Source organism: Panthera tigris, chromosome D4, assembly GCF_018350195.1.
Source record: "Panthera tigris isolate Pti1 chromosome D4, P.tigris_Pti1_mat1.1, whole genome shotgun sequence".
In the NCBI taxonomy this organism is placed as follows: Eukaryota; Metazoa; Chordata; class Mammalia; order Carnivora; family Felidae; genus Panthera; species Panthera tigris.
Window position 1 is genome coordinate 89,334,407 of NC_056672.1, and position 27,729 is coordinate 89,362,135.

The 27,729-nt window shown below is 49.7% G+C and overlaps 1 protein-coding gene across 8 annotated transcripts in view; it reads right to left on the reverse strand.

The window, feature by feature from the left end:
- Positions 1–4,947: 4,947 nt before the first annotated feature.
- Positions 4,948–27,729, reverse strand: part of SETX (senataxin) — a 65,140-nt gene continuing 42,358 nt past the window's right edge. For 6 of the 8 annotated variants that reach the window (XM_042965066.1, XM_042965063.1, XM_042965064.1 and 3 more), the window contains 9 exons: positions 26,845–26,916; positions 24,755–24,904; positions 23,589–23,696; positions 20,601–20,788; positions 18,802–18,894; positions 16,991–17,155; positions 13,346–13,444; positions 11,975–12,062; positions 4,948–8,116 (listed from right to left, as the gene is read on the reverse strand). In XM_042965066.1, coding sequence (XP_042821000.1) covers positions 7,370–8,116; positions 11,975–12,062; positions 13,346–13,444; positions 16,991–17,155; positions 18,802–18,894; positions 20,601–20,788; positions 23,589–23,696; positions 24,755–24,904; positions 26,845–26,916 — 1,710 coding nt within the window. In that variant the 3' untranslated portion in view covers positions 4,948–7,369. Of the gene's footprint in view, positions 8,117–11,974; positions 12,063–13,345; positions 13,445–16,146; positions 16,613–16,990; positions 17,156–18,801; positions 18,895–20,600; positions 20,789–23,588; positions 23,697–24,754; positions 24,905–26,844; positions 26,917–27,729 lie in introns of those variants that run through there. The other 2 variants (XM_042965068.1, XR_006210780.1) reach the window with 2 other exon arrangements.

Consider the following 27,729-nt stretch of genomic DNA (forward strand, 5'->3'; position numbering starts at 1 on the left):
TGAATGGGGAGTGATGATGAAAATAAACCAAACCCCTCAACCAGAGGCCGGATGGGGGAACTGCGGTGTGGCCCAGAGCAGTTACAGCGGAGGAGAGCGTCTCTCAGCCTCGGCGCTACTGACGTTTTGGGGGGGCATCGTTCCTGTGGGGGGGACTGTCCTCGGACACTGGAACGTTACGCAGCACCCTTGGCTTGTGATAGACACCCCAGTTGTAACGACGGTACCCCCTCCACCTGAGAACCACTAAATTAGAGCTATGTGCATCACCATGGATAAATCTTAAAACATAGAGTGGCAAATTCAAATCACAGAAGGAGAGGTGCAGGAAGCATGCTATCCTTCATAAAAAGGCTAAAGCATACAAAATAAATGCGTCTCCGTTTTCCAGAGGAGGCTCAGAGAGGTGGGGCGACTTGCTAGGGTCCGAATGGAGCCGGAAGTGCTCTGCCTGGAACGTTTGGGCCATTCAAATAAGTTAGTCCCTAAGTTTATATACTTTTTTTTTTTTTCTTCCGCGCACGCTGGCGCATCTTCTCGGATTCAATGCATCCACTGCTAGCACAGAGGGCGCTGGACGCCTTTTAATTTTGTCTCCCCCTCGGCCCCTCCCTGGGGACTTGTGGGGACTCGGCCCCCGGGTCAAACCAGCTTTGAGAGTAACCGACGTAGACGGGCGGCTTTCCGCCCTTCCCCCGGAGCCCGAGGTACAAATACAGGTGCCATTGCGCCCCGTTGCGCAGGGCCTGCATCCGAAAGGAACCCTGCCCCCTGTCTGCGAGCCCCTGTCGGCTGGCTCTGCCCTGCTCTGCTCTTTGAGCGCCGTCCCCGCCGCCCACCCGGAGCCGGAGCCGAGCAGGGGCGCAGGTCCGGGCAGGCCCCCTCCGCGGGCTGGGGGAGCAGGGAGCGGCCCGAGAGCGCCGCCCTGCCGGTGGCGACTTGCAGCGCACCTGGGCGGCTGGCGGGCACCTGGCACTGCGGGCGCCGCGGGAGCCCCCAGCACAGCGCCCAGGTGGGTTAGACCCTGGGCGGGGGAGGGCGGCTGGGTGCTGGGTGCCCCCTGCCGTGCAGCCGCCCCTCTGGCCTTTAGTTCCTCGAGCTCCCGCTGCGTGCCCCGCACCTCCCCACTCCCGCTCCGGGGCGGGGGGGCGGGGGGGTGTCTGGCATGGGAAGGCCAGGAGGCCTGGTGGCTGCTGGGGTCGGGGTGCCCGGGAGGAACAGCGGTCCGCCGAGCCCAGGGACGAGTGAACACCTGCACGGGGCGACCCCAGCCCCAGAGCGCCCCCACGCGGGAGGAATTGCTAACACAGCATTTCCCCGCAGGCTCCAGGGCAGCGCCGTTTGTAAGAGAGAATGACCAGAAGAACTGGGGTTTCCTTTAAAACAACATTATTTGGGGGACGCCCCGGGGGGGGGGGGGGGGACTCGGTTAAGCGTTGCACTTCGGCTCAGGTCATGACCTCACAGCGCGTGAGTTCGAGCCCCACGTCGGGCTCTGTGCTGACAGCTCGGAGCCTGGAGCCCGCTTCGGATTCTGGGTCCCCCACTCTCTCTGCCCCTCCCCCCCCACTCTCTTTCAAAAAGTAAACATTCAAAATTTTTTAATAAAAAGAACATTTTTATTACAAAAATAATTCACGCTCACTATACAACCAATGGAAAAATGAAAAACAAATACAGAATAAACTTCCAAATACTCCCTAGAATAGGCAGGGCACAGAGGATTTTTAGGGTGGTGAAACTGTCCTGTACGTCCATGTCCGGGAGGGGCCTATGTGTGTTACCCCCCGAACCCATGGAATGTAGGCGAACGAACCCCAATGTAGACCCCGGACTTCAGGTGATAATGACTTGGTGCAGATTCAGTGGCTGAGACCCACAAACACTCCGGAGAGGAGGGCTGCTGTCGGGTTGGCTGTGGATGTGTGTGGGGAGGGGGCTCTCTGGAGAATTCTCTGCACCTTCCTCTCCTCTTGATGTGAACCTAAAATTGCTCTCAGAAATAAAACCCTTTTTTTTTTTCCTTAAAAAAAATGTTTTTAATGTTTATTCACTTTTGAGAAGGGGGAAGAGGGGCACAGAGAGAAGGGAACAGAGGATCCGAAGCAGGCTCTGCGCGGACAGCGCGGTGCGGGGCTCGAACTCACGAACGGGGAGATCGTGACCCGAGCCGAAGTCGGATGCTCAACCGACTGAGCCCCCCGGGCGCCCCAGAAATAAAATCCATTAAAAAGGAACCAACAACTGGGGCGCCCGGGGGGGCTCAGTGGGTTGAGCATCCGACTCTTGCTTTCGGCTCAGGTCGTGATCTCACCGTTCATGAGACTGAGACCCCGGTCGGGCTCTGCGCTGACAGCACGGAGCCTGCCTGGGGTTCTCTCTCTCCGCTCTCTCTGCCCCCTCTCTGCTCGCGCGCTCTCTCAAAATAAACTTTGGGAAAAAAACAACCTACCTACCTAACCCTTGTTAAACATGTTGGTCCTTTTAGGTATTTTTTTCCTATTAAAAAATCAATCTACTGTGTATACGCACATAGAGAACAAAAATAGAACCACCCCTTACCTACCACCATATTGTGAACCTTTTCTGTGTGGATAAAAACGATGGAAAACCATATTGGGGGGGGGGGTGTCTGTCACTGCCCTAGAGGGGTGCCAGGGTTCGCCCCTCCCCTGCTGTTGGTTGCAACGCCATGCTGGGGACTTGTAACATATGTGCACTGGGCATCCTCTATCTCATTCTTCCTGGCAGGAAAGCACTGACTTGGGGGGACTTGGGCCACATTCAGCTCACACGGGAGCTGGAAGTCTACGGGCGGGCGGTCGGGAAAGGGGGTGGACGTGCCGAGGGGGGGCCGAGGGCAGGCTGGAATCCGCAAGGTGGGCTGGAGCCCGTGTCGGTCGGCCCGCGGTTCCGGAGATGGGGGCGTCCCTCGGGAGAAGCTGGGGCCCTCGGTCGCGGAGCCAACAGCCAACCTGGCTCAGGCACTGGAGAAGCGCCACGAGGACCCGGGAAGGAGGACCCACGCCAGCCAGCCAGCGGTAAGTGACAAGAGGCGTGGGTTACGACGGCGCCCGAAGCTTCTACCCTGACCTTCAGAGCCCGTGCTTCTTTTCTGGCCTCAAGTCACACGCAGTGTCTCTCGTGGCCCATCCTAAAGAGAACGTCCAGGGAGCTCTGCCTACCCAAGGTGACAACTGAGAAACTACGGCTGCCTGGATGCTCGTGTCCCCCTCCCCTCCCTTCGTATGTTGACATCCTCCCCCCGCAAGGCGATGGTATGAGGAGGTGGGGCCTTTGGCAGGCGACTAGGTCATGACGACGGAAGCTCAAGAGTGGCCTTAGTGCCCTTATAAAAGAGTCCCCAGAGGGGGCACCTGGCTGGCTCAGTCTCCCTCTCTCTGCCCCTCCCCCATGTGCGAGCGCTCTCCCTCAAACAATAAACATTAAAAAAATAAAAAATAAAAAATAAAAAAAAAAAAAGGAGCCCCTGGGTGGCTCCGTCGGTTGAGCGTCCTCCTTCGGCTCAGGTCACGATCTCACGGTTCGTGGGCTCGAGCCCCGCGTCGGGCTCTGTGCCGACAGCTCGGAGCCTGGAGCCTGCTTCGGATTCTGGGTCTCCCTCTCTCTCTGCTCTCCCCCGCTCCTGCTCGCTTCCTCCCTCTCGCTCTCAAAAATAAACATCACAAAAAATAATTTTTTTTTAATTAAAAGAAAATTCTAGGGTGGAGCCGGGAGTGGCATTTTCAAGAGCTCCCCAGGTGACTCCGAGGTGCGGGCCCCAGGTTGAAATCCACACGTTAAGGATCCCGTGTGCAGCAGGGTCGCTGAGAAACAAAGGCAAGTGCGTCTGCCAGCACGGCCGGGCTTGCGCCGCGGGGCACAGGGCACACCGGACAGCCTCCCGGGGCTCCGAACACCCCATCCGTCTACGGACACCGTTTACGCCATTTGATGCGGCACACGCCTCTGTCCAGGACAGGGTGACAGCAACTCAGGGCCTTTAAAGGTTATGGAGGGATCCCTGGTGAACAGAAACTGCTGCTGTGGTCCTGCACGACACATAAATTCCACAGGAGCTGAGGCTACATTTTAGGTTCCTCCCTGAATTATTTATTCCTCGAAAGAATGAATGGGGACACCCAGGAGGTGGCGGGGACTGCGTGGGTGACTCGGTCAGAAGTGACTTTAAAAACGACCGCTACAGATGTTGCAGTAATGAGCCCCACAAGCGAAAGGGCCGTCAGAGCACTCACCAGGTCACCCGGCAGATTTAGGATGCCCCCTAAGTCCCCATTCGTCATTTCACCCTCCCCGGGTGCGCGCATCCGGAATGAGCGCGTGCCCTCGAACAGGCGGGGTGGCCAAGCCTGATGACACTCCCCGAAGCTACTGCTTTTATGAAGGCGCCCCACGGCTGCTGCCATCGGACGTCTGCACCCTGTCCCCCATCATGACTCTGGGAGCTCCGCTCACGCCTGCCCAGCCTCTCCCGCTCTCCCCAGTCTCAGCCTAAAGGTGAGTGTGCTCTTTTGTCGAATCGAGCCTCAAAACAGGACCGGCCACCACGGATGGTCATGAACACTTTGTGACCTCACGGCTGGGATTTCACAGAGAGCCAGGGTGGGGGTGGGGGAAGGGGACTGGAGAACAGACCTGCGTAAAGCAAATCCCCCCCACCCACCCCCCACCCCCCAGCAGTAATTTCTGCCTAAGACAAATCAAGTGACCCAAAGCACGCTGGTTAGGACACTGCACCTGACCCCGTCATATGTAGCTCCTAACTCAGGCCAGTTTTCTTATTTCCACGTTTAATTTCACCATTTTCTCTTCAAAGGTGTGTTTTCACAAAGACCAGAGGGCTACTGTTCACCGAATCCCAGCTATGAATTCAGAGCATTAGAAAGAATTATCAAAGCTGCAGCCAAAAATTATCATCTACACGGCTAATTTTAGAAAATAGTTTAGTACATTTTTGTTATAAAATTCATTTACAGGAGGTTATTCACATGTACTTATCAAATCTGCTCCTGGTAATACATGAAAACATATTCACCAAATAAACCATGCACAGTAAAGCCAAGGAAGGTTGTATACAAAGAGGCAAAACAAGCGTTTGAGTAGGATGGATTCGTGGTGAAATGAACGAACACGGAAAGAAAACGGGGCACTTCCTTCCAACGCCACGGCAAGGACGAAGAAAACAGCCGTATTTTTCACTCTGCGAGAACGACACTGTTCTGACCGCCACCACCAGAGAGGCGCCCGTACGAAATGATTTATGCCAACATTTTTACCAACCAGAACAACAAACAGTTTCAAATGCGGGATCAGGCGGGACTGTGTTCCCAGGGAGGGGCTGTCGGGACACAGGCTGGGCGGGTGGCGAACCGACAGAAGAACACAGCGCCAGGACGGGTGTTAACATTGGGCCCCAGGAAAGAGCACCGCCCGGGTTTGGCACTTCTCTCTTCATTTCTGTGCTGCACCAGCAGAGGGAGAAGTTCCTGACCCCAGCTCTGCCTGTCACTGTCACGCCTTTTAGGAGCCTACGGAGTTCTTCGACCCTTTAAATCGTCACCACCAAGTATCCGCTCAATGAGGCATCTTACAAGATAGCAGCAAAGTGAACTCAAACTAACAATGAGGTTTCGTGCCAAAGGCACATGCGGGAAGCTTACAGAGCCCCTGACTCAGACGGGGTGGGGCTCGCCCTGCACCCCACACCCTGCGCTTACACTGCGTGGCCAAGGACAAGTGTTCTGCCCACCAACGGGGGACGGAGCACGTGCCCCAGGGCCAGGAGTGTTCGCCCAACACCAGCAGCCGTCTGGACCCCGCTGGGCGGGACGTGGGTCACAGAAGGTAGGTTTAAAACTTCTGGCAAATGTGTTAAAGCTCTTAAACAACCAGTTTCAGTAGAAGATCTGACACAAAGCCCCCTTGGCTTAAAAAGCAGAGGACAGCATTTTAAACGGTGCATGTGGATCTCCAGGGGTCTGGTCTCCTCCCCAGAGTAGCTAACGGGCTGCCTAGCAGTCGCTACAAACCACTGGTTCTGACGAGTGTCACCCGCTACCGTGCACCCTTCACGTCTGACCCTGCGGTCAGACAGGCCTCCCGTGTCCAGACAAACGTCCGCTCGCCACGGCACTCCCCTCCACAACAGCACCATCCCCTCCGATCAGATGATCCTGCCGCACTGATGTACTGGCAGCAGGTAACGCGGGCCCCAGAGCTCACAGGAAACCTGTCCGCTCTCTTCCTGGGTCTCAACCTCACATGTCTGCACTCTTCTCCTCCTCTTTTCAGAGAGAGGGATTTCCTGCCCACAATATTCTATCTGGCCTGCCCTCTCGGGTCCCAGGCTGCCCGGTTAGTGACCAGAATCCCTTGGGGGGGGGGGGGGGGAGTAACAGGCAGTTCCTCTCGCTCCCCCCAAAACAAACTGGTCGGATTCTCCCGGCAACCGGCAAGCTTTCACACCCAAGCCTCGGTGGCTCTTCCAGGGTCCCCCCCTGCACGGATCTGGCACCTGACGACCACTGGACTTGTAACCCACCGGTTCCGGGATGCTCACAATACGCTGGGGGGCATCTGAATGGTATCTCAAGAGTGATTCTTTCATTTCGTATTCTTCTACCTCAAGGGGAAATCAGAATTTTAGCTCGAAACCCATGTGTTCCCTGAAACAGGCAGATGAACTCATCAGAGAAACGTAATATTCTGTGCCAAGGAGCCTCATCTAAAAACACCCAACATCAGCAGAACTTCACCTAACATAGCTCTGCTTCCTGAAGGTTCCCCCAGGAGACTCCACTTGTTTTTTTAAATAGAACTAGAGACATGTGACCCACCAGCATTAACTGAGCTTACTGCACACTACCCGGGCTGAAGAGGTCTGTCTTGCCATAACAATGTTTGAAAGGGCCTGTCCTCCTCCTCCTCCTCCTTTTTATTTTTTTTAGATATAAAGTTTGTTCTGTTGGAAATGAGCAACATTTTAAGCAGGGGAAAGAAAAACGGTCTACTAGATTACATTTTAAAAGGATTTTGTTATTTGCTATACAAATGTACACTTCAACTTTTACACCATCCACTCAGTCTCCCTTACTATACAAGAACAAGAGATCAACGTTTTAAGTCTTCAAGGACAATATAACGGACAAACGCCCTCGACAGCTTTTGCGGCTGACAGAAGATATCGAAGATACCGAGAGGTTCAGGTGTTAGGATACGTTTTCCAATGTTTTCCAACAGCACACAAACTCCTTTAAGGACAAAAATAATCTGATCTGGACAGTCCCATTAGTGGCCATCTTAAGTTTGCGATGATGCTGGGGCTGACCATCTCTGTCACTTGGCTTTACTATAAAAACTTTCTTTTCTTGGAACCACTGGCTTCCTCCTCCAGTCTCCTGTTGTCCCAGCCAGAGCGCCTCTTCGGGTGACGGCTCTCGGGGCTCTGCGTCTCCCGGTCCCCTTCGCTGAAAGCCCTGGTCTCTCTCCTGCGGCTGAGCCCTCCTTCCCAGTCACATGCTCTTTTACTAGCGGAGACATCCGTACCGGCAGCTGGAGGCTCCCACTGCACGGGAGGGTTCTGGTTGCTCAGCGTGGTCCCTCTGGCGGTGGACAGCTGGGCACCACCCAGGTCCTGGTGACTCAGAGGGAAGCCTGGCTCCCCCGAGGGAGGTGTGGCCCCAGGATGCTGGGGGCTCAGGGGCTGCGGATCCCTCGGGCATGTCCCTTTGGCTTCGGGGTCTATGCCCAGCCTCCTAAGCAGTCGTGGGTCCCGAAGCCGGTCCTGAATAGGAGGTCTTTCAGGGTCCTTGGTGGTAACAGTACCAGTGGATTCCTTACAGCCAGAAGGCACGTGATACAGGGAGGAAGGGAAAGACGTCTTGGCAAATTCACCGTCTGGCTTGCTGCTGGGCAAGCCACCCTGGGGTCTGGCCACCTCCGGGGCCACGGTGGGCGGGTGAGTCAGACTTCTCTGCAGGACGGGCTTGAGTTTCAGAATCTTGGCTGCGTCGTGCCTGTAGTTTTTGTCGCACGTCTTGACAATGGCACCCCGCTTCTGTGCGTCCTGAATCAGGTGATTCCAGTGCTGATTTTCCTAGAAACAGACAAGGGAGAGACAGTTACACACCCCCAAAAACTCTCATATGCTTGGGAAGCATGAGGTTTCTGCTTTCATTTCTGAACAACAATAAATACACTTCATGACTAGGCTCTCAAGAATCCACTAAAGGAAAGAGAAGTCCAGACACAGAAAGAAGCCATGTTATCAGAAAAGAGCCCTGGTCACCGCCTATAAGAAAGAACTTCCCCCATTTTACCACGTTACTGGTGCCGTGTGGTCACTGGCTGTTACACAGACCGTACCAGTTGCCAGCAGCCACAAGGAGCTATTTAAATTTCAATTAATTAAATTAAATTAAGAAATGCACTTCCTCAGTTGTAGCAGCCACATTTCAAGTGCTCAGTGGCTACATGTGCCTCGTGGTTAGTGACTGGATGGTATGGGCACAGAACAGCTCTGTCATCCCAGAAAGTTCCTCGGACACTGTTGATCTAGAGTCTTGCCTGCTTCTCGAAAGGCTAATATGCTGGAGCAGGAAAGCTTGGTGCCAGAAAGCCCTAACTTTTGGGTGCATGTGACTGTTCTAGAAAGAGGCCCAGAGCTGCCACTGAATTCCCAAAGGCCTCCTAGACTCCAAAGGCGCTAAACCATCTTCATCCACTGAGACAACTATTCCACAGATTTTTCCCACCTTCCTGGAGGAGCTCAAGTTATGAGAGGCACACCTAAGGAGAAGAAAACCCACCAGCATGCATTCTCGTCACTTCCTGTTAGACCTGGCTTGGCAATAAATTGCTGCTTTACAGTTATTAGAACGTGGGCATCCTTAGAAAGAGGAGCGTGCATGAGAGGAAAAAACACAAAGCCTGAAGGGAAGAGGAGGGGGAGGAGGGGGGAGGAGGAGGGGAAGAGGGAGAGGGGGAGGGGGAGGGGGGAGGGGGAGGGGGGAGGGGGAGGGGGGGAGGGGGAAGAGGAGGAAGAGGAGGAAAGAGGGGAAGGGGGAGGACAGGGAGGAGGAAGGGGGAAGAGGGGGAGAGGAGGGGAAGGAGAAGCAAAGGAAGAAGAGGAGGACGATGAGGAAGGAGGGGGAGGGAGAAGAGAAGGAGCGAGAGGAGGAGGGCAAAGACCACAGCTGTCCACTGTCCGCTGTCCTCGCGGGGGCTCCCGTCCTATTCATAAAGGTGGGGGAGGGCAGCAATTTTAACTGGCTGCATGACCTGGGTCAAGCGGGCGTCTCTGAGCCTGTTTCCTCATCTGTAAAATAGGAATGATGTTTTATTTAACTGATTCTGAAGTGCACACCGTGTTCACATTTTACCATTTCTGAATCTGGGGTGCCTACCAGCCAGGGCGCAGTCTCCGAGTAACTGATCCTAGAGGAATTCCTGGCTAGGCAACCGCGACCCCTCGACTTTCAGTCAATAAACCACCTGAAGGAAGAAGGACTCCCAGCTCTTGCCTGAAAACCTACCCACAGAAATGTTCTGATGAGACAAAAAAGTACCAGCATCAACTCCTGGAGAACGGAGACCAGGGGCTGGAGGAGAACCCCGGAGACCGTGGGGGGTACTCTTAGGGAATGCCTTCTGATGGCACAGGGCACAGGGGCACGGCCTGTGCGTCAACGAGGCCACGTGACCGTGACCCGGGAAATGGTCACGTAGCGCCAGACTCGGAAGGTGACGTACTTTTAGGGATCTCTCAACCTGTTCATCTGGTCTGTATTTTTTCTCTTTTCTGCACAAACAAGAGTGACCTACGTCTGTCTAAACAAGACTAGAAGAGTTCTTTTAATAAATATAAAATAAAAGTTCTAAGTGGAAATAAAGCGTCACAGCCTAAGAGTAGCACATAACTAGTGACTTATGTCATACTGGCTTCTTGGATTGGACGAACCGCAGTATCGATGCCGGCCTCACAGCATCTCGTTCCGCTCGAAGGGCCGCGTCGGTAACACGCAAGGCCGGGGCCGGCGTGCACCGCGCAGGCCCGCGAGCCAGGCTCCGCGGCTCGGATCTCTTTCTCGCTCCGGAGAGCTCCAGAGATGCTCAGCCTGTGGCCGAAACACAGGTGTGACACGAAGCAGATGCTCTTGCCGTCTCTGCCACGTCTCCGGCACCTAAAGGTGGTGTTTAATCGGATTCTGAGAGCACAAAAACGGTTCTGAGTAAGGGCTATCACTCTTGGTTTCTCAGAGAAAACCAAGTGCCTTCGTCATTGGTTCTGTTTCCGGAAGGAAAACTGGGGTAAGCATAAAAAACAAAAACAGAAACAAAAACATAGGAAAAAGGCTCCAAGGACCGCGGAAGTTAAGTTGGAAAACCCAAGTGATAAACTGGGACTTTTTTTATTGTATTCTTTCTCCACCTTTTTACAGCGCTGGCTTCCCAGAGTGAAGACCTCCCCCACGCGCTCTCGGGGCCCTCCCGCCCGGACTCTGTCCTGCCCGCCCGGTCATCCGACCGCAGGCCGCACTGCCAGGGCCCAAACTCCTGGGTGCCAAACGGAAGGGGGCGGTGGGAACAGGGGAGCCCACAGAGGCTCCTTTAATCAGGGCGCACACAACACAAGTGCCATGTTAGCTTCCAGGTTTAAACACCGCCAAAATTCAAAAATTTTATTACTAAAAATAGTAATAGGTCAACCAACTGATAAGAAATCACGTTTTCACACTTAGATCCTTACGGTCCCAGGAAAAATAATTCTACAAAAAACCTTTTATTTTGAGGTGACTGTAGATTCACAGGAAGTTGCGAACAAAGTACAGAGAAGTTCACGCTTCACACAGTCTCCCCAGTTATGAAAATGTTTTTCAAACTTCCAGCTGATGTATAAATGTTCGTGGCAGAGAGATAGAATAGTGAGACAAGTAATTACAAAAATATATGCCCCACTGAATCTTATCCTCAACAAGTACAAGTGGAAATTCAATTTCAAAAGCAAAGGGAGTCCTACGGCTATCTGTTCTGCTGGACGCTTTTAAGAGCAACGTAAAGATTTATTTTTAATGGTTATTTCACAATGTCAGGATTTAGAACATGCTAGAAACAAAATCTTTAAACTTCTAACAAGTTTTTCATAGCGACTTAAAAACAGGTGGTACCGGCAGCCTTCAAAAATTCTTTCAACGGGGCACCCAAACAAAAAAACCTGAAAAGCACAGATGCAGGGAAGAAGTACACGGGCAAGACAGCGTCGGAATGCCCTCTGGTGGCACGAAGCCGGAAAGTAGGGGGAAAACCGGGGAAAAACAAAACGAATGAGTTGGCTCCACTCCTACGATAACCAACGACCGTGTTAGACACTGAAATTCGACAGGTCCGAAGCTATTACCCCTAAGGAGACAGGCAGCAAGCATCTGCTTTCCCGGGCCGTGACATCACCGAATGAGGCCGCGCTCCGTCCACCACGGACGGACGCAAACCTGCCGCCTCTCCTAGAGGGGCTCCGCCACGGCCCCCACCCGGGGGACACAGAGCGCGCGGCACACAGGAGGGACGACCTGCGCACGCTCGCAAGCTCCCTCCCGCTGGCCTTAAGCTGGGCCAGTAACAACCAGGTGAGCTGAGTGCCTGCTAAGTGCCCACAGCTGTCCAAGCACTTCACGTATGGATTGACTATCTCAACAGTCCCCGGATGGGAGACTTTCTTCTTTTTGAAAAAGGTCACCTTGAGAACAGACCATGGGTACCTGGGCCTTGGACCGGGGCAGGGTGAGCGGTCAGCACCCAGGCAGAAGCTGCTGGAGCGCAGAACCACCAGGGGGAAGAGGCTCATTCTGTAACCCTGCGATCACTTGCGTTTTGATGGAAAATAAAAACGAAACCTCGAGCCAGCCTCGGTTAACCATGGGCAGACTCTGGAGTCCTCTGGTCCCAGGAATGCACGTACCATCAAGGTCCTTAAATGTCCGAGGATGAAGAGGCTGTACTTGGCTCGTGTAATGGTGACATTCAATCTTTGCAAACTTGCCAGAAATCTAAGTGGTAAAAAAAAAAAAAAAAAAAAAAAGTTACTTCTTTCTGCAGAATGACTTAGCATGTGAGTGTAGGTGAGTCACAGACACACACATCAGACAGCTTTTCTCGGGCTCCTTCTCCTCCTTTAACGTGACGTGGTTTTCTCCCTTTTCCCAACATAGGGTCCCCGGCAAATAAGAAACTTCCATCGAAAACAATAAACAAAATATCCGGAGCTTTCCCTCCCAAGTGGTGCATCGGTCAATCTCCTAGTCTCACTTGGAGGGGATACTGGCAGTTTTAACAGCATCATTCTTAAGCCTTAGAAACATCCTAAAAATACAATACTAGATCAGTTATTATTTTTAAAAATTAAAAAAACCACATTTTTTAGTAGGCTTCGTGCCCAGTGTGGAGCCCAACACGGGGCTTGAACTCATGACCCTGAGATCAAGATGTGAGCTGAGCTGAAGAGTCGGACGCTTAACACGCGGCCACCCGGGCGCTCCGTGACCAGTGACTCTTCATTTAAATGTATCTGAAATCACTCCAATGTCGTGGAGCCAGTATGTGAACACACACGTCTCAGACAAATGTACCAACAGATCTAGAGGAGCTCAGAAGGAACAGGACTGCCACGCGAACAAGGTGAACTTTCCAGTGAGCTGGGAGAGAGCAGACCGCTAACAGGATGGTCCGGAGACACCAGGCCTCCGTGTGTGCGTGCAGACTCTCTCCAAACGGGGCAGGGAGAGCGTACGTCACCATTACTTACGTTACTGTTTTCTTTCAGACCAAGTCAACGTATCTGTACAATCTGGAACTTTCACTTCCTCAAAAGAAGGAAAAAAGTAACTACACAGGAGTCTCAGGGCTGCAAGACCCGGGGAGTTTTCTGTCAACCGTCACAGTGTCCTGGGCCTCTCTAGTGAGTAAACCCACAGGAGTTAAGGCTGACAAACTTGGCCAAAGCACGAAAACACAGCAAAGACGAAAAACCACTCCATGACCCATCCTGGAGAGGAGCAAGCCCCCTGCAGACTCCCCCCGGGTCCAAGATCGAGGGCACTCTTCGGAGGGAAAGGACAGACTGCCACCAGGACACAGGTTAACACACGAGGTACGAAGAGCAGCACACCAGACAGCGGATCGACTTCACGCAACCGGAGGGAAACCTTCACGATGTTACGCACGGCTTTATAAAGGCCGAGCGAGCAAATGACCGTCTTCTCCGACGGTGGTCGGAAACAGACCTGGCTCGAGACTACAGACCGGTGAAAAGGCAGTGACGAGAGTTACTCACCCAATGGAGCCTTGCATGGCATTTGCTCTGACACACGTGACGATAACACAATCTTTCTGGCGGCCCTGGAACGCGTCCACGGTATCTACTTCTGCCGGCCTATTTGCAAAAGAGAAAACAGGCTCGTCGGAAAAAGGAAGCTCATCACGAAACGCACACGTTTACACGGCAGTGTTCCGCAAAAGCTTTTTCACGGTTCTCTTTTTTTACCGAAACAGGATTCACGGAGCGTAAAATTCCCTGTTCTAAAGTACAGCATTCCGTGGTGCTCAGTACCCGCTATGTTGTACAACCGCCACCTCCGTCTGCCTCCGCAACGACACTTCCACCCCTCGTGCCCGTCGGCAGTCAGTCCCTCGCGATTTCTCCCACTCTCCAGGCCTGGCAACCACCAACCTACTTTCTGTCTGGTAATTTCACATAAACGGAATCATAAAATGTGTGGCCCTTCCCGCTTGGCTTCTTTCACCGCAATCGATCCATTTACAACTGAGGGGCGTTTGGGTCGTTTGCTCTTTTTGACCGTTACGAGTAACGTTGCTGTGAACATTCACGTACCAGCTTTCGTGCGAACATCTTCTCCGTTCTTTTGGGCACATACCTAGCAGGGGAGCTGCTCGGTCGCTTGGTAATTCTATGCTTAACTTTCTGAGGACTCGCCAAACTGTTTTTCCACAGTGATCTACCATTTTACACTCTTACCAGCAAAGCATAAGGGCTCCAATTTCTCAACGTCCTTGTTCAAACTCTGTTATTATCTATTATTATCATCATCGTCATCATTTAGGTGGGTGAAAGGGTATCTCACTGTGGTTTCGATGTGCATTTCCCTTAGCGACAAACGAGGTGCGACATCTTTCCCGTGCTGGTTGACCATTTGGTCACAATCTTCTTCTGAGAAACGCTATTCAAAGCCTTCGCTCGTTAAAAAAAAAATCAGATGACTCAACTGTTTGTTACCGAGGTGTGGGAGTTCTTTCTATACTCCGGATAGGAGACCCATCGGATACAGGATGTGCAAGTAGACTTTCCTTGACTTAGGATGGGGTCACATCCCAATACACCCATCAGAAGTTAAAAATACCTTAAGCTGAGAATGCATTTGTTACACCTAACCTACTGAACGCCAGAGCTTAGCCTGGACAGCCTCAAACAGGCTCAGGACACTCACGTTTGCCTACAGTTGGGCAAAGCCCGCTTCCTGATAAAGTGCTAGGTTATCCAACGTAATTTATTGACTACTGCACTGCAATAGGTACAGAACGGTTGTGATATGGTTTACCCCCGGGACCGTGGGGCTGAGCGGGAGCTGCGGCTCGCTGCTCCCCAGCATCACGAGGCAGGATCATACCGCACACCAGTCCCCGGGGGAGAAAAATCCAAATTCAAAACCTGAAGTACAGCTTCTACTGAATGTGTGCTGCTATCACACCATCAGAAAGCTGAAAAATTCTAAGTCAAACCATGGTAAGTCAGGAACCATCCGTATCTTCTCCCACTCTGTGGGCTGTCTTTTCCCTTTTTTGGTAGTGTACTTTGACACACAGAAGTTTCTAATTTTTATCAAGTCTAATTTATCTACTCTTTCTTTGGTAACTTGTGCTTGGGTATCATACCAGAAAATTGTCTAATCTGAGGTCATACAGATTTATACCTTTGTTCCAAGTTTTATAATTTTATCTCTTAGATTTCCTGCTCTACTCCACTTTGAGTTCATTATGGGGTGGGAGACAGGGTTCGAAACTCATTCTCTTGCAGGTGGAGATCCAGTTGGTCCAGCACCATTTTGTTTCCCCAATGAATGGCCTGGGCCCCCTTGTTGAAAACCAACTGGCCATAAATGCATGGGTTTATTTCCGAACTCCCAATTCTAGTCTACCGGTTTACAGGTCTATCCTTAGGACCGTACCAGTTCTGATAACTAACTTTGTAGTAAGTCTTGAAATAGGAAAGCATGAGCCCCTAACAGTATTCTTTTTCAATATAATTGCGGTGTCTTGCATTTCCACGTGAATTTTAGGTTCAGCTTGTCCCATTTCTACACAATGGGCAGCTGGAATTCTGGCAGAGACGGCAGAATTGAGGGTGAGTTTGTAGATCACTCTGGGGAGCGCTGCCCCCTTCACGACACGAAGTCTTCTGATCCACAGACACAGAATGTCTCTCCACTTACCTAGGTGTTAACTGCTTTCACCATTTTGTACTTTTTAATGCACAACGTTTAACACTTTCTTTTATTCCTAAATATTTTATCCTTTTTGACTCCATTATAAACAGAAGTGTTTTTTAAATTTCCTTTTCCGATGGCTAGTTGCTACTGCGCACACACGCAATGGATTTTTGTATGCTGATCCTGCACCTACAACTTGGCTGAACTCACCTGTTAGAATGGAGAGCTTATGTGGATTTTTTAGGGTTTTCTACATAGTAGGTCCGGCCAACTATGAAAAGGGATAGTTTTAGTTCTCGTGTAATACAAACACCCTTAATTTCTTTTTCTTGCTCAATTATCCTGCTCAGGACCTCTAAAACCATGCTGCACAAAAGTAGCAAGAGCAGGCACCCTTCCTGATCCTAGCGGCACAGCACTCAGACTGACCATCAAGCACGTCCTAGATACCTTCTATTAGGTCGAGGAAGTTCCTTTCTATTCCTAGTTTGTTGAGTGCTTTTATCACGAAAGGGTGTTGGATTTAGTCAAATGCTCCTTCTACGTCTATTCTGATGATCGTGTAGGTTTTCTCCCTTTATTCTATTAGTATGGTAGATCACATAGATTGACTTTCGTATGTTGAACCAACCTTGCATTCCTGAGATAATCCCACTATGGTCTTGGTGTATACTCCTTTTAATATGCGGCTGAATTCAGTTCCCATTATTTTGTTGAGGATTTTTACATCCATATTCATAAGGGATACTGGCCTGTAGTTTCTCTCTTCTTGTGATGTTTTCCGTGGCTCTGGTATTATGGTAATATTGGCCTCACAAAATGAGTTAGAAAGTCTTCCCTCCTCTTCTATTTTTTGGAAGAGTCTGAGAAGGATTGGTGTTAATTCTTATCTTAATGTCTGGCAGAATTCACCAGTGAAGCCTGGTCCTGGGTTTTTCTTTGTTGGAAAGAGTCTGACCACTAATTCCATCTCTTTTTACAGGTCTGTTCAAATTTTCTATTTTTTCTAGAGCCAATTTTGGTAAGCTTGTGTGTTTCTAGGTTAAGAAATTTTTGAGTTAATGGATTTCCAATGAGACAAAAACACGATCTTCACCCTGTACATAAAGGCATGAAAAGGGTTAAATACTTTATCCCAAGTGCAAGTGTTATTTCATGAATCCTACTAGAATTACAATTCAGGTCAACAAGTCCCGGGAACTAAAGGAAAAGGCCCGGAGGGTTTCTCAGTCGGTTCCACTGCCAGTTGTGGTGGGGAGGACATTGCCAGCAGCAGGAGGTACTGACTGGTCTGCGGGGCTGGGAGGGTGAGCGTTCCCTACCCAGTGTGACCCAAGCCAGCCCTTGAGTCTCCTCCTGCTATCCTACCACAGCCTGAGACCATTCCCTAGAGTTAGGTTTCCTTTTATCCCCTCTTTCTTCTTTTTAATTCAACCGAAAACCTGGAAATATCTGTAAAAATATAGATGCCTCACCCTTTTCTATCAAACTCTTTGTCCAAATCCTTCTGAATCATCGTCTTCTGAGCCTTGTAATGGGTTATTATGCCAATGTTCCGGAAAGTAACATCCCTTCTTTTGTCTTTAATAAGTTTAATTATTTCCATTACCAGTTTTATTTCTTGAACATTTATATATGAGCTAAATAAGATGAAAAACAAAACAAAACAAAACAAAACACATCAAAACTAATAGCAGTCCAACTGCTAGCTTCAGTCCCACTTTGTTTTCTGCTAGAGTGAAGGGCAGGAAGGTAGCTTTGACCTTTGCTCAGTCATCAGTGGCTCAAAGAGGCTGTTACAATGACCATCAATATGGTACCCTTGAAGACATACAACCACCCAGTGAAACAGGAAGTTATGAGGACGAAGAGTGTGATGTCACCTGAAGCTTACTCACCGATCTCTTTATCTGTCAAAACAGGGACAGCAACAGTAAGAAGTATTGACAGTAACCAAGACAGGAATAGTAAAGAGCTAGCACTAAGCATCTACTGTCTGGGGGCGCCTGGGTCGCTAGGTCGGTTGGGCACCTGACTCTTGGTTTTGGCTCCGGTCACGATCCCAGGGTCGTGGGTTCTGCCCTGAGCTGAGCTCTGCCCTTACAGCAAGGAGCCTGCTTGCGATTCTCCCCCTCTCTCTGCCCCCTCCCCCTCTCCCTCAAGATAAATAAACTTAAAAGAAAGAAAAAAAAAAGAATTTGCACACACGGAGACCAGCGCTCTAGACGGGATCGTCTTCCTTCACTCCCCAGCATTGGCTGTGCGGAGCTTGCACCCACGGCCAGGGGCCGCCGTCCACACGGACTGAACAGGACGCAGCCCGGGGGTGCGTCCGCACTGGCCTCCCCCTGCACTCCCAGCTCACTTCCCAAACTACATGCACCCCTGCACTCCCATTCCAGAACAACTGCACTGCACCTGAAGCTGCCTGAAGGTCTCAGTTTAAGGGCCTTTAACCCCCATTTTCTTAACTTCTAGGCTCACTTGACAGAAAACCCAGTCAGCCAACCTTCTCTTCCATCTCTGAAGTCCTTATTTTCGTCATTCACCTCTCAGGCCAACGTTCCTCTATGACCTTCACCTCCACAATACTTGTGGCCAACTGCTTCTCTGTCTCTCTCAACTTCTTCGCTGAATGTCCCCTCCCCCCTCCTCGGTGGCTTACCGCCTGGTTCTTACTGAGGATGTCACCTTCTCTACGGCGCTCCCGGTGACACAGGGGTGGCATTTCTATTTCTCCTTACTTCTAGATAGGCCCTGTGCTGACAAATGCAGCCTTTAGACTATTACTCTCTTATTTTCTCCTAAGCCCTGACTCCTTTGAAGTTTTTACTGCTTACCAGCCACCAATCCTTTCTGTCACTCACAGACTGCCTGGAACGTGCTCCCTTACTCACAATCCCACGCGTGAGGGGTCCTTCACCCTCTGTCTCCCACCTTCATCCAAGGGATCTATACTGCCTCTCGTCCTCGATCACAACAGCCACGCACTGGGGCCATGTCTGTCCTACTCACAGCTGTGACCTTAGCATGTATTTGCTCAAGAGCTTATCATGGTAGGGATTACGATCCCCATTACAGACTTAAGAACTACAAGGCCGAAACGTATAGACAAAGACATTAATAATCTATGATAAAAAGGAGAAGCTAGTAGCCTAGCTCCGTAAGAATGACTGTGCCCTGATCCTAGGCAGAGAGAGGCACAGAAAATGTTTTCAATATAAATATGAACAAAAATAATAGAACTCTGGGACCATCACTGGGGATTCAAGGGAGGAGAACATACTCATTATCCCGTCTTTCTGAACCGTCTCCGACATCAAACACGAGGTAAGGTTGAAATGGCCAGTCTGATGAACACCGATTGGTTTCAGTCAGTCTACGAAAAAGCAGCCACCATTCAGAATACAAGTTATAAGAAAAAAATTCTCATTATAATTAGTATTTTTTTGTCAGGGAAGAAGCTGGGGATAAGATATCTTCTCAGAATGTGCTTTAGCAAAAGGCAAAACACAGATTTTATTTCTGTTCTCGGCGAGGGCGAGTGGTCTACGCACTTACAGATAACCACGACTAAACAGCACTCACGAGGCAACGAGCGAAAACAGTAAGCCGCAGAACACAGACGGTCTCCGACTTACGACGGTCCCACTTACAATTTTTCGACTTTGCGGTGGCGCAAAAGCAATACGTTTCAGTGGAAATCGCACCGGGAATTGTAAACTGGAATCCTGTCCCGGGCTAGCCACGTGCTGTACGCTCCTCTCACGAGAGCAGCGAGCCGCAGCTCCCAGGCAGCTCCGCGATCACGAGGGTGACCTCCCCTACACTGACAACTACTCCACTTGTCACTTTCGGTACCGTATTCAGTGCATCACACGGGACATCCAGCACTTTATCATAGAATAGGCTTTGCGTTAAATGACTTTGCCCAGCTGTAGACTAACGTAGGGGTTCTGAGCACATGTCAGCAAGCTGGGCTAAGCTAGGATGCTTGGGAGGGTAGGTTAGGTATATTACATGCCTTTTTGACTTATGTTTATAGGAACATAACTCCGTCATAAGTCAAGGAAAATCTGTACTATGTACAGTATGGTATGATTTTTCCCCCCCCAAAATTAAAAAAGGCAGAGGGGGGGCCTCGGTGGCTCAGTCGGTTAAGCGTCCAACTCCTGATTTCAGCTCAGGTCACGGTCTCCGGTGACGAGATCAAGCCCACGTGGGGCTCTGTGCTGAACATGGAGCCTGCTTGGGATGCTCTCTCTCCCTCTGCCCCTGCCCGCTGATGCTCTCGTGAAATAAATAAACTTAAAAAAAAAAAAGGTTTTTAAAAAAGAATTTAAAAAGTGGGGTGCCCGGGTGGCTCTGTCAGTTGCACGTCTGGCTCTTGATTCTGGCTCAGTCGTGATCTCACGGTTCATGGGATTGAGCCCCACGCCGCACTCGATGCTCACGGAGCTGAGCCTGCTTGGGATTCCCTCTCTCCCTCTCTCTGTGCCCCTCACCTGCGCTCGCTTCAAAATAAATATTATAAAATAATTTTAAAGTGAAAAAATTTTTTAAAAAGATAGGCATAATACAAAGATTGGAAATAGATACAGCAAGATGCTATGAGTGAGTATTTCTGGGTAGCATAAATAAGGGCAATCTTTCCCCCCTTCTTTTTTGTTTATATACATTTGCTAAAATCAACATGGCTCTCGTAATTAGAAAAAAATCACTGAACCTTTGTTTTACACTTTTTATGACAGGACTTAAGAACACACTAAAATACCTATTCTTCTTAAGCAGCTAACCCTACAAATAAAATAAGCCAATAAGGAATAAACGGAGGGCACCTGGGTGGCTCAGTCAGTTAAGTGTCTGACTCTTGATTTCAGCTCAAGACATGATCTCACGGTTTGTGAGTTCAAGCCCCTTGTAGGGCTCTGTGCTGAGTGTGGAGCCTGCTGGGGATATATTCTCTCTCTCTCTCTCTCTCTCTCTCTCTCTCTCTCTCCCCCTCCCTCCCTCCCTCCCTCTTTCCTCTCCCCCTACCCCCCCCCCAATAAACTTTAAAAAAAAAAAAAAAAGGAATGAACTCACCTATTTGTTTTCAAGCTTCTGTTATAAACATAATTAGAGGGGAAGAGACATATGTCTGGGTGCATCCTGTACTGAACAGTAAGCTGTAAAACAGGCAGCCTGCCGATCACATTGTGCTCTACACTGTCTTCCAGCAGCTTGCAGAAGCGAGCCATCATTGACTGGTCATAGCCATACTCCTGTGCTTTCTGAAAGGGAGGAAACAATTTTCAAGAATTCATTCATACTTTTCCCACTATCATCAAAACACCGAGTGGTAATATGGAAATGGCAAGGTTTAGGTGGCGTTGAGATGACCAACAAGCAAAAATTCAGAGAAACAGGTTTCTGACTCCGGCCCTTGAAAAGCCATGTAGGTTGACTATAAAAAAGTTCATTTAGAAAATCTACATACTGCTTATGAAAAGATGTGGTCTTGTAAGTGGCCACAAACTGAAACTATTTTGATGTAAACAGAGGTCGCCGGAAAGAATCAGTAAGAAAAGAAACAAAGAACTGTAACACAGATTTTAACAATTATTTCTAGGGGACTCTCCCACGAATGGAAACATTGACTGTCATCGTACAAGCCTTTTAAAGACCAATTTCTCCATCCATCTGTCCGTCCGTCCATCCAATATACACGGAGCCACTACAGTTTGGGGTGCTGAGACTGCTAAGGTGACTTAGCTCAAGCATCACAGAACAGATGTTCCCATGGAGAAGACCGACAACTGACAGTAATTACTAAGATGATTTCATAAACCCGTTAGTGGGTTACAACCTGGAAAATCAGTGGGATTTTTCAACGGGATCCAGTGGGATCCACTTTTCAATGTCAACATCACACAGATAAGTACCGTGTCTTAAGTAACCTAGACGCAAATGTACTCTGCGGGATGCACGAGGACGACGGAGATGGGAGCTTCACACGCGACGCCTGAGACATGGCACTGAAGACGCGCGTGCAAAGCTCACGAATCAGGAGAGTGGCGGAAAAAAGGCGGTACTTCCTAAATCATAGGTTATTTCTGTATGTGATCTTAAATAGGTTTATGTAACTTAGTATTAGTAGACATTCAACAATTTTATCCACATCCCCAGAAGTTTCTCTCTTCATAAGCTGGCCAAAACCTCATTTTGAATCTTCTTTCTGGGGAAAAAGAAAAAGGTACCACTTCCATACTTGGGAAAAAAAAACCCAGTCTATCCTACAGAATGACGTGGATTTCTACGCTCTGACGTGGAAGGATAATCCTGATCTCTTTTTGGACTGGAAAAAAGACAATCTGGCACAGAATGCTCCTGGCCCCTTTAAAGCAAGCCCTACATACACACAACCACACACAAACCATCTTTTAGGGACTTAGTTACCGACCCCCCAGATGCCAGCTCCATAACGCAAGCAAGGATTTCTGTCTCTTTTCTTCACTGTCTTAACACCGGCACCTAGAACAGTGCCTGAATCAGGCTGGCACTCGGTAAACACTGATGGAAAGACACGAATGATAATAGGCCACAAAATCTGTTAAAATACTCACAACGATTCTCCTTAAATATAGGTGGACAGAAAGGCAAGTTGAGAAAATTAACTTTGTAATTATTTTCTCAATTGTTCTCAAGAAGGCTGCATTGTTTCAGCAACAATAACAAAAAGGCCAGATTTTTCTCATTTCTGTCGCTTTTATAAATCACCAAAGTAGGTCATAAAGTTGGGGCCCATCAAGAATTTAATCAGTAACTTTGTGAAATAACGTGTTACTCAAAACAAATGCAGTACAACGGGGGCACCGGGTGGCTCACCCAGAACCGACTCTTGATTTCAGCTCAGGTCATGATCTCACGGTTCTTGAGTTGGAGCCGCGCATCGGGCTCTGTGCTGACGGTGCGGAGCCTGCTTGGGATGCTCTCACTCTCTCCCTCCCCCTCCCCGTCCCGTGCTCTCTCACGCTTTCAACATAAATAAACTTTAAATGAAAAGAAACACGGTACAGAGTTGGCTCTTCCTTACTCCCCTGAACAAGATCACCAGCGGCTTTTCCCTATGGACACAGGTCTTCGCTCAGAGCAGGTGGTGATCGCGCACGTGTGCTCAGGCGTGAAAGAGCCGCACTATCGTTCTGAATGATTCCAAAGTCAAAACACCGCGATGACAACAAAAACCACACGCTTTCATTCCACAAGTGCACACACACGCTTGGGAAGGATCTGTTCCCTGGGGTTGTTTACGCAGCCAGTACTCTAGATTTGTACAAATCATCTATGTATTAGTGAAATACACAAACATTATTAAATTCAATGCCATGGTCTATACCTATTCAGATTACCCAAAACATTTACTAAATCCCAACTCTGGCGGGCATTTATTCCTAGGAGCCCTCTCTGGTGAGGGAACAGGAGAGACAGGCCACTGCCAAGGTGCTGGTCCTTCCCGCAGGCGGGGTTCAGAGCCCCCTTCCTCTCTTCCTGACGCTGCACTTTCAGAGGACGTGAGAAGCACATTTTTTATCCCCCCGATAGGACACAGAATTCTAAAACTGGAAGTGTACTCTAAAAGTACATTTAAAGTACTCTGTGTAATGTTTTCCTCAAATCTGCATACATTTAAATATAAATCAGGGGGTTGGGAAACTTCTCCTCTTAAAATTTTCCTTGTATTATAGTTTTGGTGTTTATGTACTAAAATGGATCAGATCCAGCCCTTAAGAGAGCTGCACGCTGTTTCCCAAAGAAAAAGCCCAATGCACACGGAACATGGGTCTTTCTCACGTTCTGGTCTTTGACGCTCCCACTGCGTGGGTCACGTATGTACGTAAGCACAATTAGGAACAGAGGGACATTTTCACAGACTTTTACCTATTAAAATCCAAATAGTGCTTCTCTCTTCTTAGCCATTCCCTACTTTTCCCTCCAAACAGGAGATGATGATCCGAGAAAGCCCCCCTCCAAACACAAAAACAAAAAGTCCCCCCCCCTTTTTAAAGTATTACGAACGTGAAACGAACGCACCATGGAAATGACTGTGGGAGGGAGCTGTTTTGGGTCTCCGACGAGGATCAGCTTGTTACAACGATGGATGAGCGGGGTAAGAGTCTCCACTTCACAAGACTGCCCAGCCTGGGTAAGAAAGTACAGAATGAAAGGGTATTCTTCATCATCTCTGCTGTTTCTTTTTCCCCGTGCGGTTTATCAAATTCACAAAAGTTCTAACATTCAGAAAAATATCACACTTTCTCCTTCTGCACTGAACACCAGCCAGGATTTTTGAGTGGATGCTTGTGATGAGCACCGGCTTTTTTTTTTTTTTGATTAAAATAAAAGAATACTATAAACTGAGAAAAACAGAGAAGGATTTTTCTATGGTTACAAAGTAAAACCGTAACAACGGACACAAACACTCTAAACCATCGAGGGAAGGAACCACCGCACACGCGTCGTGAGGTCGGCACGGCTCAGGTGCCACGACCCCCGGGGAGCCAGCGCGAGCCAGAGCGCCGCGTGACGCCCCAGTTCTGTGTTCTTTGTTCTCGCTGGGCACGTGCCTGAGGGAAGTGCGTGGCGGTGCGTCCCCCTCTCCCCGCCACCCGCCTTCTCCCTTGCTCCTAGCTGGCCTTGTCATCTGCAAGACTCAAGCTTCTCTTCGATGACACCTTCTTCAAGCGCGTCATCACTTCCCCCTTTCCATCCTCTCATTTTGGTGAAGCCGATCTTGGACCAATCCTCTTGTAGCTCGTTTTCCACGTCTTCGGTCTTCTGGCCCTACATTCTGGCAAACAGTAGGTGCCCGACAAATGTCTGCTCCGTGAATGAACTACAAGTCACGGGTGCGAGCTGAAAACACTGTGGCTCAGAGCTGTCCAAAGTTATATGCAAACTGCCTCGAAAGGGAACCAGAGCTATTCCGAGCAGAGAGGAGACACTCCTCGGGCAGGGACCAGTCAGGCATCCTTAAGACTATCACCCCAATGCCGGAAAAGCCAGTTCAGCTGTGGGGGGCCGTCAGCAGCACATTTCAACACAAGAGACCGCACACACACGCGACAGCAGGTAAAAACCAGATGCTCCGAGACGGTTTCCTCCGGCTCCTCGAAGCAGCGCGGCTCCCCGCCCGCCCCGGCTCGGCCCACACAGAGCCAGCATAAGCCGTACGGCCGTTCGGCCGACTGCCCACTGACCTCATCGACGATGACACAACTGAAGGGGACACCCCCTTGCCCACGAAAAGCAGACTCGAGCAGTAAACCGCCACTCGTGCTCAGTGTGCAGCAGATGACGTGGGACTCTAAGATGATGATGCTCTGTGTTTTTTGTGGGCGTCCTTGAACCTAAGACAACAGACAAAGGTGAATCAGTATTCAGCCGTCTATAAACCCCTGATGACAGTAGGCCTACTTTTACTGTAAAACATCCACCATTTATCATGTGACAACAACATTCAGCGAGTCCTGAGGGGGAACCACAGATCTAGAAAACAGCAAGAACGTTCCAGATCATCGGAAACCACCAGAGAGACAACGCTGTGCTGCGCAGTGAGTCTAAGCTCAGAACACGATAGAAGCACATTAGGAAAAATTTATTCAGGCTTGATTTGGTCAAAGCAAACTACAATTCTTACAGCAGATGTATGTGGGCAGGTATCAGAATGCGCAGAGATAGTTGTGAAGCAATTATCTGAGTTAAACTGGGGTCACAACTCAGCTAGAAGATAGATTTTTCTGTTAGTCGTTAAGCACATATAGCGTCGTTCCGCTTTTCACAAAGGCTTGTACCCACAGTGACGCCCGTGAAAATGAGGAGCACTCTGCTTCCACGGTAACAAAGACCACCCCGGCCCACCGGTCGCACAGAGACCGGGGCGGAGCCGGACTGTGAATGACACCTCACAACACGTACCATTTAGCGTTCAAGCTAATAAGCCAGGGTTCTTATCATTGATTCGCTGAGCCTGGTGCTGCTCCTATAAAGTGGCTCATCCCTGGACACGTGACTTGCTCAGCCATGGACTTGGACTCCCAAGGCGTGTGTGTGTGTGTGTGTGTGTGTGTGTGTGTGTGTGTGTGCTTCAGAGGGTGACAGCTGTGGCCCTCGGGGCACACGTGAAGGCACTGTCACCTTCACACACCTCTCCTCTCGGCCTCCCACGGAGGAACGCAGCCAAGTGAAATTAATTCCATGGCCCACAGAACCAAGTGGGGAGCAGGAAACCCCACAATACGTGCAAATACAGACTTCATCCGTAGATTCGGGAGGACTCACTTGGGGCTCGGTTTACAATTTTAATAAAAAGCTTTCCACGGCATTTTGTGCCGAAGTGAACAAACAGCTAATGGAAATATGCACTAAGTGCAACTGTATTTGTTTAGCAACGGAGGGAAGGCTAACAATACATTCGAGGGAAAAATCTCGGCTTAAAAACATGAGTAACGTTACCAGTTGCCGTGACCTGCTCTCCCCGACCCCCACCGGTTTATTAGGGCTGAAATCTGAGGACGAGGATACAGATCTGGCTCATCCTAGCTCTGAGAAATCTAAACGTTGTTGATTTTAAAAAATTTTATTTTTAAGTCATCTCTACACCCAGCGTGGGGCTCAAACTCATGACCTCGAGACCAAGAGTCACACGCTCCACTGGTGGAGACAGCCAGGCGCCCCCTGATATTTTTATATCCAAAAGAATACTGGGGAAAAGGTTACACACTACAGAGGATTCTTATGATCAAAAACAAATACGGCGAGTGTACGCTTTCAGCCAGGAACTGCCAAACACGTGCTTGTACTTTCTTAGCTAAACCCCCAGCTGCCATCACTCTACTTGAAGCCGGACAGAAGATGTCTCTTCCTCTTCTTTTTTTTAGCATCCCTGTGTGGGCACAAATTTTCTTTGGCCAGGAAAACACCTTCACGTCTACTTTCACTATTCATCTGATGATAATTATCATAACCGACTTTGCAGTGGGGGGGAAGGAGAAGAGCACCTAATGAGTTTGTTTTAATACCTACCCAGACCTAGAAAAGGAGAAAACAATTTATCATCACCTTTCTTAGATCTCAGGTGACAGTAAGAATTTCAGGCAAAAAAAAAAAAAAGCAAACGTACGTGTAATTGCACCATTTTCTCTACTTTCATATTCAAAAAAAGTTTTCATAATAAGCAAAGTTTTAAACGTAACTGCGAGAAGTCCATCGGTTGTGTGAAATAATTCATAATAAAAACAGAGAAAGAAAGAAGAAAAAACCTGGAAAATCCTATAGGTGAACCACTTACCTCTTTAATTTTAGAAGCTAGCTCCTGCCTCTCTTTTGAAACCTTTGCGATTTTTTCATCTAATTCTTGCCTCTGGAAAAAATGAGAATGCAATCTTTAAGATTAACCTGAGCATTTTATTTTTTTCTTTATTTTATAATTTTTTTTTTTTAACGTTTATTTATTTTTGAGACAGAGAGAGACAGAGCATGAACGGGGGAGGGGCAGAGAGAGAGAGAGGGAGACACAGAATCCGAAGCGGGCTCTAGGCTCTGAGCTGTCAGCACAGAGCCCGACGCAGGCAGGGCTCGAACTCACGGACCGTGAGATCATGACCTGAGCCGAAGTTGGACGCTTAACCGACTGAGCCACCCAGGCGCCCCTAACCTGAGCATTTTAAAATACTTTCCGGTTGGCTGCCTTACCTTGCAGATGACACTGCCCATTCACCTCACCTGCTCTCCCTTTACCAGCAGAGTCCTGACCCCCGTGCTGCGCTGAGCTGGCCCTCGGGACCGGGGCCTCACGGCCGCTCCGTCCCACCCAGCAGCCTGCAGAGACCTTCCCCTGATACGAGTCCGCACACACAGGCCCCGGGGAGGAGAGGAGCAGCCAGAGCGACGGCAGGTGGCAGCTCTGACAGGACGTCGCGGCCGCCCTCGTGACCAGCACCCACGCGGCTTCTCCCGCTCTTCTGGTCTGAGTGGAACGATCCGGCCCTAGCCCAGGACCCCCGAAGCACCCCACCCACGGACCCTAACAGAGGCACGTGTCCAGGTCCTGCCTGTCTGCACTCTGCCGTGACCTCTTGTGTGGCCCCTCAAGGCCACGACGTGTACTTCCTCCGGGACCTGTGTGTAGTCAATGTCTCTGCTTCAGTTTCTCTGTGGTATGGCCCCCGGAGCT